This window comes from Anomalospiza imberbis, chromosome 15 (assembly GCF_031753505.1).
Source record: "Anomalospiza imberbis isolate Cuckoo-Finch-1a 21T00152 chromosome 15, ASM3175350v1, whole genome shotgun sequence".
NCBI classification, from domain to species: domain Eukaryota; kingdom Metazoa; phylum Chordata; class Aves; order Passeriformes; family Viduidae; genus Anomalospiza; species Anomalospiza imberbis.
The window spans coordinates 10,356,471-10,371,470 of NC_089695.1; the positions used below are offsets into that span (position 1 = coordinate 10,356,471).

Genomic DNA, 15,000 nt, shown 5'->3' on the forward strand with positions numbered 1-15,000 from the left:
AAGCACCTTTGCAACCTTCACCATCAAGGAAGAGGAACCTGAGTGTTTAGATCACACATGGGAAGTGATGGTAGAAGCACTTGGAGGGTTTCTTCTTAGTGAAGTGGAATTTTAATCCATTAAATGAAAAATCTACAATGTTATTACCTGGCTAGAATGGACTGAAAGTCGATTCAGATATAATCAGTGTGGAAATGCTGGAATTGCAATAAATTGAGAAGATTATTATGCTTTGAGCTTACTGACAGTAAGTTGTTGAGGTAGGTCCAGGGGGATGTATTGTAGCAGATGTCCAGTTTTCTAGGGATAAATTCTTTGGCTCAGTTTTCACAGAACCACTGGATGATTAAAACTTCAAACAAATAAACTACAATCTAGTTCGGCTTTCTCTAGAAACTGATGTTGTCTGGGTTTGGAATAAAAGGTAGGAAGCAATCCATTGTCTAGTTGATGAGTACCATAGGTGTAGATAAGCAGTGTTCATCACAATACCATCAGAATCTGGAAGTGGCAGGATGGTGAAGTGGCAAAGAAAGGCAAGTTTGTTTGAGCACTACCTAAATCATTTTCAGGAAATTCCTTCAAATTTTCTTTTACTACAAAGACAGATAAGAAATAGACATGTAGCTTTCTTTTACTCTACAGCATAAGCAAGTCAGGAATCACTGTTTTTCAGTGCTGTTGCTACAGATGACAGAAAGGAATTTGTTATGCTTAAGCATAGGAAGAAGTGTGGTAAATTCTTAGCCATGATTTTCCATTAGATATATATATATATATAGAAAGAAATTAGGTGTTATTTCTTTAGTCAGTATTCTGCTCTCATTTCTGTCACTTTTACATCTGTACAAATCTGTTCATTTCTGTTCACGTACTCCTGATTTATATAATCTGTCCCAGTGAGTGCAAAGTAAACAGAGAGAAATAGGTAATTAAAGATATCAAGGACATTTAGGAGAGAGAAACTCTAGTGACAATCCATCAAATGCATTGGGATAGATGGTGAAAAATCATGGTATCTCGATGACAGCCAGAAGTGAAATAGAAGACAGAATAGGAGTTGTTTTTCTGACATAAAGAATTGCCAGAGTGAAAGATAGTGAGAATACATTGGAGATGTGGACTGCAGAAAGCCAAACAGTCAGGCTAAGCTCATAATAAGAGGAAATAAAGAAGTGGGGTGCATATTCTGAAGAACAAGTTTAAAAAAAGGAGACAGAACAGGGTTAACTGTAAACTGTATTTTACAAAGAAATGTAACATGGGTGGCTGAAAGCCAGTGTGAAGTTGGGAGAAATTTAACAGATCAGTGAGAGCAAAGGAGGTTTAGCCTGATTGAATGCAAAACTAAGAAGAAAACCTGAGCCAAGGTAAAGAAATGCAAGTAATAAGACATCTTTTAGGTAGTTGAATACTGAAGTTGAAGCAATAAGCTCAGAGCAAAAGCAACTGCTAACAATCTTCAGTAAACACTCCTTTTGTTGCTGGAGTTGTCAGCAGTCACAGAAAAATCTTTGCAGTGTTTGTAAACCACAGAACCACTGAACCTCGCATCAAGAAATAAAAGATGTACAAATAATTGTGCAGTTCTCTTTAATGTCAATGCACACCTTCAGGAGAAAAGCTGTACTGCCGAGGGGGCACTCAGAAGATGCTCAAGGTCTTAAAATCCAGAATTACGAAAATTTTTTGATCAATGAATTTTTGCTTCCCCACCATATTTTGAAATGTTGATTTTTTTTTTGAGGCAGGAAGTTGAAATCAAGCATACAGAACTAGATACAATCAGCTCTAAACCTGTCAGTGGAGGCAGGTTTAAGGGAGGCAAAGGGCTGCAGCTGAGAGTGTAATTGCACAGATATGGTAGCCAGGAAAGCACACTACAGGGTCACAGCTTACAGTGACAAAGAGTCACACAGAATATTGAATATGGTTATTTTAAGTTCCAAGTATATGGATTTAGTGTGGGTTTTTCAAAAATCAGGGCTCCAATTTTTACCCCATTTATAGATACAGAGAAGAGGGGATTCTACTGAGCCAAAACACAGTCAAATAAAGCAGTGCTGTTTCCTGCAGGCACGTTGGTGTGGGGTGTCTGTTTATTCATCCTTCTGAGCAGATGTGAGATTCATTGTGGCCATTTTCTTCAAGCTCTTCATGGCTCTTGTCATGATTAATGACACTTGATTTTTGAAAGGATAGTTGCCCATGTATAACGGTGCCTTCCAGCAACTTTCAGGATCTACCAGCCTGTCTCAGAGGTGAACTATAGATGGAATCTCAGAAGAGGGTCTGCTATAAGGAAAAGAATGATTAAAAAGTGCAAAATATGGTCTGTTGGCAGATGGCTCTTGTGGTTTCTGCTTGCCCTTTTGCTACTGCATTGTACTTCAGCTTCTGGATTCATCTCACACTGGGCCAGACTTTCCCCTCACATTCTCTACAGTCAGTATTATTGCTTATCCCACAGCAGTTCAGCTGACATGAACTAGATTTAACCATCCTCTATTTAATCAGGATCTATTTTAGTCCTTGAAGGTCTTGAAGTAGTGTGCAGTGAGCACAGGGCATTTCTTCATTAGCATTTTAGTTTCCATCCCAGTCTACCTCAGAAACAAACCTCGCCTTTGTTTCCAGTCACTGCACTCCTCGCATTGCAGAGCACATCAAATGGATTCTTTATTGATGCAAGGAGAAAACAAGATGTGTTTGGAGATATGTGACCCTAATAGCCAAGAGATCAGTGCAGGGGATCAGGCTGGAGCTAAGTGTGAACTTATTGAGCAGAGCAGATGTTGGATCCTCAGTGTGAATTACCCTGTTCTGCAAATCCAGTCCCCAGGCACCCTGCCCTTGTTGATGGAGGTGTCAGAATCTGCACTGCAGGAGCATTTTCTGTGGATCTGCTTTCCTTCCATAGGATACAGCTGCAAACCTGCTTGTGCAAATTGCTACTGCTGAAGGGTCTGGTCCTTCCTCTGTCACATAAGTGCTTTTCAGACATCAGATGTTCTCAATCCTCTGTTAAGAAGTGAAACACTAAACCATAATTTGCATTTTATTAACTGATTGCAGGATTCTATCATGAAAACAAGTGCATGCTGTTTTCTTTAAACATCCACTGTGGCAGCCTGAGTGTCTCAGTGTTGTTAAACCATTATTTTCTGAGGACTAGACAAATGGAGATCTAGAAGAGTGTTATATAGGGCAGATTATTCCAGTCCTCCAGCTAATATTAAAATTCTCTAGGATATTTTTCATTCATCTGGATTTTTTTCTTTTGAATTCAGGTTGCAGTTTTCCTCACAAACATTTCTCAAAATACTTGGGTGAAAATGAGTTCAACTCTGTTGAAATATTCCTCCAGCTCTTATTACATTTGACTGAGCTGACAAATGGCTTGACAGCCTTCTTGGAATCTGCCAAAATACAGTGTCAGGAATGACAATGCCATGCAAGGTAATAATCTAAATGAATGTTGCTGCAGCTGAGCAGTCACATTCCTGACTCTCTATAATTCAGTTAGAGTGAGGCAAGTCCCCAGATGTTTGTTTCATAGCAGTTGGAAAAGTTTGGGTTGTGTTTCCCTATTAACACGTGATTATAATTCACATTTCATGGTTAGCTTGCTACAAATTTAACACATTTCAAATTATTGTGTAAATAATGGTGCTTTATTTATCTGTTCAAACTCCATTGGAGCAAGAGCTGCTGTTACTTAGTTTCTCAGAAATCCCAAACATACATGAATTAGAAGTTTCACAGTGTTTGTGAAACAGTGGAGATGAATATAATCTTGTGGGGGATGGAACATTAGTGGGTTTGAAGTGTAATTTCCAGTTTGAGCTGTCTGAGAGAACCTACAGATAGCCATTAGAGCTTTGATGTAAAAATTATCTTCTCTGCCTTACTAAAACATGTATTAATTCCATCAATATTTTAATGACACTCTATTATCACAGGATCATGGAATGGTTTGTGTTGGAAGAGACCTTAGAGATCATAACATTCCAACCCCTGGAATGGGCAGGGACACCTTCCCCCAGAACAGGTTGTTCAAAGCCCCATCCAGCCTGGCACTGAACACTTCTAGGGATGAGGCACCCACAGTTTCTCTAAATTGCCAGGTAATTTAGTGTTTTATATCTTGTAGTGAATGTTTTCAGAGATCCTCAGCACATTTCTTTAATTCCATATCCTGTAGTTGCAGCTGCTCTCTAAAGTACACATTTCCTTTGATTTTATATCTCTAAGGTTTGGAGATTAGTTGCACTGCAAGTTTGAACTATTTTCTCAGTTGTTAGAATTAAATAGCTAGTTGTACTAGACCTCAGGTGTAAAATTATGGCTGATCAAAATGCAAATGTTCTCTTTTTCTTAAAGAATTCTCTATGACCTTCTGTACTCTTCAGATGTCTGTCAATGCTGGGTTTTTCAGGTTCTGTTCTTTGCTGAAATGCTGTTTTGATTTTCTTTAGACCCATTTTATGATTTAATCCCTTCAAGAGTGAGCAACTATAATGTCTAGAGATCAGGAGCAGACTTCTATTTACAGCTGAACAGTTCAAAACTTTTGAGATCTGGGAGCTCTGTATTCTCTTGAGCCAGGGGCACTTGGTTAGAAGGTTCCTGAGACTGGAAAATAAAGTTTTGCTACATCTTTGTTTCTCATGTCACTGTTCACTCCATGCCACACTACATACTGACCTTTTGTGACTGATGCAGAGGCTCATGTTCTGGCAGCCTCAGGAGTGCATTATATATTCCTGCAGGAGCTCTTTCAGATGCGTGTCCTTGATCCCCGTGCATGCTACTGGAAGAAATGAAAGGTCACTTAGTTTTCTCAGTTTTATCTGGACTTATCTTGAATATTGCTTTATCATCATGATCACAGCTGTAGAAACCTAATGCAATATATATTTCCTATTTATAATTTGTCCTTTTCTAAAGCAGTTCTGAATGTGTATTAGTAATTGATACTGGATGTTGTTTCTGGAGTACTTTCTGTGTGAACTTCCCTATGTACACAATTAGAAATCTTAGATGATGAACCAAGTGCCAGGGCAAGCATAAATAAAATGATCAAAGTTTCTGAAAACATGTAACACCAGTGAATTATCTTTGAACCTTTCTGCTTCCTTGTTTGACATGATTCTGTAACAAAGAATCCAAGTATAGCAATAGGATGGGGTTTGTTACTGACGTCCCTCTGACATTATAATGTAGGATTTGCAGCAGTACTTTTGGGGTGAGCAGTTCTGGAATTAGTGCTTAGGGGTCACTGTCTCCCTCCCTCCTTGAGGGGAAGATGCTGAGATGGAATAAAATCTTTATCCAGTAATGCTGGAGTTCCTTTGCTGCCGAGGAGTCCTCCTAGCAGAGAGGTGTGTAAATTAGAGCACCTTCTTCATTGCAAATGCAAGACTTCTGTGGCTTAAAATGCTCAGCATGGATCTGAAGTTGCCTTTGGACAGTGTTCCGTGGACTTCCTAAAAGCAAATTATGCACAAATTGAGCAGTCAGGTGCTCTCTTCTGCTAAAATAAAGCAGGCTCAAAGGTAGTGGAGATCTGTGCCGTGGACACCAACAGCCTTGACACTGGAATCCCACTGGAGCCATTACTACAGTTTAGCTATCTGATGCCTGAATCAGAATATTTTGTTTCTTTGGCCTTTTTAGCTTACTTTTTTTTATTATTATTGTTTTTGGTTACTTGAGCTAAATGCTTTGAAATACCATTCCAAAAAAGCCTGTTTCTCTGCAAAATACTATTGCTTCAGCCAGATGGCAAGTAGCAGTCACTGAGGAAAGGTAACTTGTCATTGTTACTTTACAACTGACACAGAAAATTAATTTCTTAATATTCATAAAGATCTTATTTAATCAGAGTAATAAATTAATGAGGAGCTGTCACTAAAAAAAGTTTACATTCGTGTATCTCCAGTGATTTTTCAGGAAATGGGTAGAGATAACACAAATTTTGGTAACAAAAGAGTGTAATGAAGGACTTTCCTGAATGAAGGGACTTCACTTGTGGATGCCCCATCCCTGGAAGTGCTCAAAGCCAGGTTGGATGGGGGCCCTGAGCAATCTGGTCTAGGAGTATCATCATGGGTTGGAACTGGATGACCTTCAAGGTCCCTTCCAACCCAAATCATTCTGTGACTCTGATGACTCAATCAACCAGCCCCAGCTATTATGTACACTTCCATCACATGATGGCTTTTATAAACCAAGCAAGGTACTTGAAATAACCTGCTGGGTGTTGAAGTTGTTGGTGACAACCAAAGTGAGGAGCCTTTACCAGAAGTGGAGCAGCATTTGTTTGCAGCAACTTGCTGCATATTTTTCACTGGTTTGCTCCCATTAACCCGCCCTCAGCTTTGCATAATGATTTTTGATGTAGTGTTCTTTTTTATTTTTTCTTAGAATGGATAAAATGTCAGAGACAATTAAGAAAATGATGTTATAAACTGGAATGGAAATTGCACATTTGTAATGGCTCACAGGGTTTCTGATCTAAAATGTGTACAGCCCTCTCCCACACTCAGCAGCTGGTTATGTCATGGACTGGTTGCCCATGACTGCTTCTTCCTGATGCAGTTCTAAGAAATTTCAAATATTGGCTAAAACTGACTAAAGGGCTGCAAAGTTGTCCTTTTCAACAGCAGCACATTTGATTTCACCTTTTGCAAAGGTTTCTTCAACAAGCCTTGGAACTAGATTTTCCTTGAAGCAACAAATGAAGTACAAAGCCTGTGTGCTCCCGGGGACAGTGCATTGCTCATAATCCAGTATAATTCATACAGTGTCTTTTCAGTCATTAGTTATGCATTTAAATAAGTATTTGAAAGACTTGGGACATTGTAATTAATTTAATTGTCTCTACAGAAAATTGTGTCCCTAAATATCAAAAGTTAGATAAGTTGATTTTATTCAGCTGCTGTTTGTTGCCTTGTATGTTTTGACCACTGGGATTTGTATATCTAAGTGGAACATCAGTATTTTATGCATAACTTCTATTTTATAACTTTGATATTAGGAGAATTATCACTTTATTTCATAATGAGATTATTCCCATTATGGTAAATTTAAAAAAAAATCACATGACTCAGAGCACATTTCTGAAAACTTGTAAAATAAACCAAGAACTAGCAATGTATTTAATCATTATGCAAATTGTTATTTGCTGTAAAGCAGTTCCCATGTGTGAAAGCAGTGGTAGCATTAGGTTTTTTTAATGTGGGCGTTGTTCTCCAGATACAACCCCATGAATGATCAGCTAAAAAGAACCAGTGATTGTGTCAAAAACTGCTACTGCAGATGTACTGTCAAAGCAACAAGGGTACTGAAAGTGAAGTCACATTGCCAATGGCTTTATAACCTTCAGGTTAATGTGTTTGCCTTCCAAGCTGCCTAAAAACAATTGCTTTCTATGCATATAATTTGAATTTTTGACTGAAAATTAAGATTTGGAAAGAGTTCAGCAGTTCTCCTTTCAAGGTTTGTTTTCAGTATTACCCCTGTTGAGAATATGATTTATTAACAATACTATTCCCTCTATAGAGAACCTGCAGGGGCCGTTCCCCAGTAGTATTTGCAATTATAAACTGAGATCAAGGCACAGTGCTGTTGATAAGTGGAAAACAAGCAAATGGCCATGTGAGAAAGCTTCATTAGGCCAGGCTGTGACCTGTGAATCTTCATTTCACGTGGTGGGCACTTCTGTTATTTTTGTGCATTAGCTGGGACCTTGTAAGGCTCACCAGAGGCAGTGAGTTAACCTGGCTGTCCAGCTGGGAATTCATGCCCAGTGTTAGCTCAGAGATCAGAACTAATGGTGCTTTGAGGAATTGCACCTGGAAGAAGAGGGAATGTATTTTACAAATTTTTGTTATCTCTGGCTCTGCTTCTTCCTTCCTGTCTGAGTGGGTGCTGCTCAGCTGGGGAAAGAGGGAGTTGATGGTCCCCATTCCAGGGGTCAGTGTGGCCTTGGAGCTCTGGCAGCCCAGCAGGGATCAGGGAGCCCATCCCTTGGGAGTTCTCCCTTTCTGACCTTGAGAGAGCTGTGCAGCCTGCAGCACAACCTGCTGGGACTGCTGGGACACACTGGAGTGTGAAAAGCTTCATGCACGGGAAGTTAGGGAGAATTACGTAATTCAAGGATCTTTAGCACATGCTAATGAGAGGAGGAGTTCAGGCAGAAGTGCACTGTAGTTCTGAAGTCAGTCTGCCAAAAGGGACAGCAAAGAATAATAAAACCAAGGCACTTTTTCCCAGCCACCCCCCCAGTTTTAGATCTTTCCAGCACAGATAGTTGTGTGATTGTCCCAGCCACCCAAACATTTCAGCTCTGTCAGCCATGTGTGCTGGCACAGGGCTGTGCCACTGCAGCTCTGTAGCTGCTGGCCCCCATTCATCCTGCTTGGAGCACAGGCAGTGAAAATCAGCATCTGTTTGCCCTCAGCATGGTAGACATACACTCTGGCTTCATTCTTTTGGCTAAATAAAGAGTGGTTTGGGGTTTTCTAAGAAATGTTTTAATTCTTACTATATTTGTCTTTTTGCAAAAAAACCAAAACCAACAACAACCAAAAACAAAAAAAAAAAAAAAAAAAAAACCAAAACCCAAAACCAACCAAATAAAAAAACCAAAACAAAAAACACTAACTGCAAACCCCAAGAGAGCAGCAGGAAGATTTCTATGTAAAAGCCCATGTGATTGAGTTGTAAGGAATGACAATTCTTACTCTAGCTGATATGAACTCAGTGGTAAGGAATATTTCAATTTTTTCCAAATATTTTAATTTAATTTTTAAAATTGTTGCCACCCCAGTGAGTGATTATGACTGTGGGAAGAAAAGTCTATGCTGAAAATTTCACCTTTCTCAGTATTGTTCATGGAAATTTCTCAAGAAGTCTTCCACCAAAACAGGAGAGGCAAATCTTCTTTCCTAATATAGCAGAAAAAAACCCCAATCAACCAAAAAAACCCTTAATTTTTGAAAATAAGAAACCCAGTAACATTTTGGGCCATTAATATGGGCAGAAGAAGTTGATTATGCATGTAAGTGGTATCTGAGCAAAAGTCTGTGCACTGAGAATTTGAGTCTTATGGGAAATCTGAGATTGTAAGATATGGTCCAGGATCTTTTCAGTGCCATACACATCTGAGGACTCATTAGGATATTTATTTACGAATTTTATACTGTTATTAATAAACCACTGTTAATGTACTTGCCATTATATAAGAATCTAATGTGAATGGTTATACTTTTATCAATTCATTATATTTTTGTTAATGAGTTAGCATTCTAGGCAGGTCCTGACATCTGCAGACTTTTCATTACATGTGACACTGCTTCCTTCTGCCATAGATTCTCTCACTTAATCTCGGGAGCTCTTTCAGTAAACCTGGATATTCCTGGCCTTTCTGGGACATTTCTCCCTAAACTTAAAGCTTTCCCATACAAAATTTAAAACTAAATATCTCCAGCACCAGCATTACTAATTCACTAAGCCAAAGCATCCTGTTTGGATGCAGTGCTCTGATTCCTGGGAGAGGGAGAGAGCATAGAATTGATTAGAGATGTCTTACCGTAGAGATTGCATTGGGGAGCTTTGTTCACTGAAGTACTCCGTGGGTAAAATACATTCTCTTCCTCTTAAGCAAATAAAAAAATAAATAGATAAATAAATAATGTGTAATTTGCTGACACAAGCTATTTGCTTAAAGCAGGCAATAGGCCTTGGGGAGATATTTATGACAGGCTGGATTGACTTTAGCAAGCAGCAGCTGGTGCTTTAACACTGCTTGGTGTTGGAATGATCTTCTGCTCTGCAAGGTAGAGAGGCAGAAAATGCAGCTGCATCTTCCTGGAGCTAATTTTAACAAAAGCAATGAGCTGGTAATTACCACTTTTTCCAGCTGGTCGTTATGAGGGTAAAGGGTTTATTCATAGATGGAAGGTGAAAGAGGGAAATACTGAGCAGGCTGCAAAGCAGTGTTAATAAATGTCCCTCCTGGAGGGACTTAGAAATTTAAACTTGTGTTGGCTTGGAGGGGCTGGGAATGAAGAGTGCTTCCTCGGGGGTCCCTGTGAGTCCTGGGGTTCCTCCTTGGTGTAGGAGGTTCCTCAGGAGGGCTCTGTGATGAGGCTTTCCTGATGATTCTGCATCTCACAGGCTCCCCCAGTCCTGAGGGATCCTCCCAGGCCTTGGGGAAGCAAACTGAGCTGAGCTGGTTCTGGAAGGTACAAAATCAGGGGAATGTTTTCACTCAGCATCTGATTCCTGCTTGAGTCATACAAATAAGTTATAAGCTCAATTAATGCAACAAATATAAATATTTATGAACCCATTTAGCTAATGTTTGGCTGTATTGATAAATAACAGCATCTTGCAAGAGCTTCTTTTTGACAAGTAAATAAAGTGTAGAGAGTGTTTGTGTGTTAAATTATCCATGCTTCATTAACTCTTCCAAAATATCAACTCTTAGGTAATAACTAAATTCAAAGTGACAAAAGAGTAGGATTAGTGGGAATAACTTTAATTCTTAAACTTCAGAAGAACAAGAAGCTGTTGCTTGCTTTCTTAGTTGGTAGGGGAAAAGAGGATAAATGTGTTTGGTTTTGCCATTAATTTCATTTTTTAAAAAACTGTATTGTTATTGTAGTGACAGGAGGGGCAATAGGAGAGAAGAGCAGTTTAATATTAATGCCCTGGTCTTAGGGACAATTTCTATTTCCTGACTTTTCCGAGGTGACTAACAGGAAATTGTATTAGACCCAGGTCTACTTCAAGGCTTGATTTTTTTATTTGCATATCAGAACCCAATCTGTGAATTCTGATGAATCTAAGAGTTCTGATGAAGGAGAATTTTGAAAGTTCTGTTACAAACTTATTATGAACTGTTAAACTAGTGTTTTTAACATGCCCTTTGCATACTTCGTTTGAGATATGATTATTCTCTTTATTGACTTCGTTGATGTCACATCAATCAAGTTGGCTGGTTTTGGCACCCACATATTGAATGCTAGAAGATTGTTCTGGTTTCCTTAAGAAACAAGGATTTATTATGCATGATGTGGTAAAATGCATTTTAGAACGTGGTGCTGGTAACGCCAAGGTCACTGTTTTGATCCCCATGTGAGCCGTTCACTTAAGAGTTGAACTTGATGATCCTTGTCAGTTCCTTCCAGCTCTGGGATTCTGTGAAAATGTGTTTGCTCTAATCTCCTAATTGCTCAAACTAACATAATAAAAATGCAATGAAGAACTGAGGCCCAAGTCTAGCAATTTATATTTGTTTTTATGTTTTCTTTTTCATTTGTTATGTTCACAACTGATTCCTAAGTTAGATATCCTGAGGGTAAAATCTAGAAGAAGAGTTCCATGATGCAAAACTGAAAAAGCAGCTCCTGTCTCAAGTCTTGCAATTTAATTGGGGTGAGGAAATCACTGGTGAGCTCCATTCTGTGTGAGGGGCCCCTGGGCTCCCTGCCTTGCTCTCCCAGGCTGTTGCCCACCTCAGGCAGGCAACAGACTTCATAAAGGGGGCAGAAAAAAATCTTGCCAAAGGCCTTACCCCACACCTAGTGAGAAGAGAACAGAGCTCTAGATTTCCTCAAAAATTGCATTGGTCCTGGTTTGGCAGGAGTTGAATTTCTTTTCCTGAAATGGGAATATTTAACCTGTGATGTGAGACTCAGCCAAGCCAACCCACCACTCTTCTATAACCCTGAGTTGAGCTAAGGGAGTCAGATCCAGCCTTGGCTTGCAGTATCAGCTCTTCTCTTTTCATGCATGATTTTAGGTGTGCAGAGTCCCTTCAGTTAATTAAAAGATTGACTTAGTCATATGCAGTCACTGAGCCATGGGCAAAACCTTCAAAGTGTGAATTCTGTGGAAGAAGAAAGATATTTTTAAATATTTGTTCGTCAAAAATATTTCTCACTTGCTGTCACCTGCTGTATTGAAGTGGCCCTGTGCCTGGTTTTGCATTCCCTTCAAAGTCCATCCAATAAATAATCTTTAAATTCAGCTTGGAAAAAAATTAAATTATGCCTCTCTTACACCAAGTATATCCAGATGAGCCTGTGGAAAACACTTTCTGGTGGTTTTGCCTGCCAAAAGGGAATGAAAAAGCCTTTTTTTGGTGCTCTACAAGAAAGAAACACATTACTAGAATGGCATTTGGCTAATAGTGCAGCAGATAAAAACTAGGTCATGGCAGCAGAGGTGGAAAGGGCAGAAAAGAAAAAGAGAAAATTGTTTCATTTGGGGGTGAAGGTCATCTGAAATAAATGATTTCACATTTAGAAGGCCACTAAGGAGATAAATGATGAATGTTAACCTAATTTTATATTGCTTTACTTCATTCTTTTTTCTTTTCTCATTTGTAATGCTTCCGTGTTCAGGAAGTTGAGGTAGGTTTTTCAATTTTAACTTGTAAATATCCATAGAGTGAATAAAAATATTTACAATAGATCACAATTCATTCTATATTTGAAACTCTTATGATCAACTGTTGATATTGTTATAAATGAAATGCATTGATACATGTTAATTATTGTGTTAATATTGATTAATTAAGATGTTAATATGAAAATTGTGTAAGTTTCATTTGTTACAGAAGGCATAAGGAATTTTTAGCCCATTAGTATCAACCCTAGTAGAATGCTCAGAAATGCATAGATTTCTTTATGTCAGGAAGGTCTTTTACTGGATGGGAAATTTAAATCTCTTTAATCAAGTTGATTGTGTATATATATATATATATATATGTATATATATATATGTATATATATATATATGTATATATATATATATATATATATATAATATATACATATGTGCTGCTTCTCTGTTTTGGAAGAAGTTACAGTGAAATGATGATATTCCTTCAGAGGTGATCAGAGTTCTTCTAACAAAAGTCATTTGAGGATATTGTTATAAATTTCAGCCCCTTCCTGAGTACTGGCACAAAGCCCTGTCAGCTTCTGAGTCAGAGCTTGAGGTGTGTATTTAAATGTGACACAGATTTTCTGCTCCCCATATCCACAGGGTGAGTTTCACCTTTATGGTGCCATAACCCTTCAGTCTCAGTTCTTGCTGGTATCAAATTCTGTATTTTGTGGTGCTGTGGTTTAATCCAGGTACCACCCAACTCACATCCTCACCCTCCCCATGCTCTGGGTGGCAAAGGGAGGAGGACTGGGGAGAAAAAGGCAAACCCTGTGCATTGTGATAAGAACAGCATTATTATTACTATTATCAGTATGACAAAAGGATGAGAGGAATAAACCATAAGACAAGTTCTGCCCAGTACAGTTTTCAGTACCTGCTGAGCAGTGCCCCCCAGTACTGACCATCTGTCCCCAGCCAACTCAGCCCAGTTTACATTCTGGGCTTTAAGGTGTGGAATATCCCTTTGGCCAGTCTGGGGCACTTGTCCTGGCCGTTCTTCCTCCTGGCTTCTCTCTGAAGAAACCTGGGAAACTGAAAAGTCTTTGGCTTGGAGTAAACACTTCTCAGCAACAACTTAAACATCAGTGTGTTATCAACATTATTCTCATCCCAAATCAGCATTGTACCAGCTGCTAAGAGGAAAATTAATTCTATCCCAGCTGAAACCAGGACAGCTGTCCAACTGGCAGAAGTTATTTTAACTGATATTGACTGTATTGCTCGGATGTATGTGTAGTCATTATTTACTCCTATAAATAATAATGGGGTTTATATATTGAAAATCTCAAAGGTTTTCTCTATTCCACCCTTCAGGGTTTTTTTCCCTTTTTTTTTTTTTTTGTGTATTTTCTATCTTATCACACTGTGGTTTCGGGCACATTCTAAAATAAACATAATTTCAATTTTCAAAATGGAATACTAAACAGGTCTGCATGAAGGAGAAGAGGAGGAATAATAGATCTACAGAAGAGATTGCTGTGTTGTAGGTAGTTTTTTGAGGAAGGTGCATATTTTGTAAAATATTCCTTTGACACTGAAATTGAGATAAACCCCCTTTCCAATCCTTATTTCAAAACTGGTTCCATACGCCACCAGCATAAGAAATCCTTGTTGGGAGTTGAATTATTTAACAGTTTCTGATGCTGAAAACCCAGCAGCAAAGCAACACCTTTGAAAATATATAAGCCAGCAAAAAAAAAGAATATTTTGTCGCTGAAAATGAATTCTGCTATAAAAACTGAAAACCCACCACATTCTGAAAAGTGATTAATGCTTGGTGAATTTAGCAGTACATCATCATCAGTTGCAAAGCATTGTATAACCATGAGGGGATTTTGTATTAGCAAGGCTGTGAAATTCAAAGGCAAGCCTGAGATTCTGTTTCTGGTGCCAAACCCTGTACTCGTGGGAAAAAAAAAAAAAATGGGTAGCAGTCTTTGCTGTTACTGTGGAACATTATCACTGTCCATGAAGTCAGTATGACACTGAGCATGAGCATATTGGTTAAAAAAAAAAAAAGATTTCCTCCTGCTAGTCGTGCAGAATAATCTGATGTAACCCAGCATTTGCCCATGCTTGCCTGCTCCAGAGAAGAGCAGCAGAACAATCCTGTCCAGAGTGTTCTGAAAGGAGCATGGAGTGCATCTCCTGGTGCTCACTGAGGCTGTGGAGTCCTCACTCCTGTAACAGCCTATTCTGACCCCATGAAGTCATGCTGACTTCTAAGTCTCCAAAATATTCCAGGTTAGGGTGAGCTGGATAGCACGAGAGCGTGTGAAATTCAGAGTACTGGAGATAAATGGTAAATGAAGCCCTATGGAAGAAATAATTTAAACGTCTTATTCACACAGATGGCTTTTTAGTTACCATCCTGGCGGGAAAAAGAAATCTCTGTGTCATTCTGGACAGCTTGATGAATACATCTCTTTAGTGGCATCCCTCAGGAAATGAATATAGAATACTGGATATATTAAAAAGGAAACAAAGATTAATATGCAGAAAAATATGACAAAAATATGAGTGTTGTCGAAA

At 38.8% G+C, this 15,000-nt stretch overlaps 1 protein-coding gene across 2 annotated transcripts in view; it reads left to right on the forward strand.

Moving 5' to 3' along the window:
• The window catches only part of SPOCK1 (SPARC (osteonectin), cwcv and kazal like domains proteoglycan 1), a 267,690-nt gene that overhangs the window by 66,871 nt on the left and 185,819 nt on the right, over positions 1-15,000 (forward strand). The window contains exon 1 of one of the 2 annotated variants that reach the window (XM_068205827.1): positions 10,152-10,253. The exons of the other annotated variant lie outside the window; for it this stretch is intronic. Within the exon in view, the coding sequence (XP_068061928.1) occupies positions 10,167-10,253 (87 nt within the window). The 5' untranslated portion in view covers positions 10,152-10,166. Of the gene's footprint in view, positions 1-10,151; positions 10,254-15,000 lie in introns of those variants that run through there. 2 annotated transcript variants of the gene reach the window in all.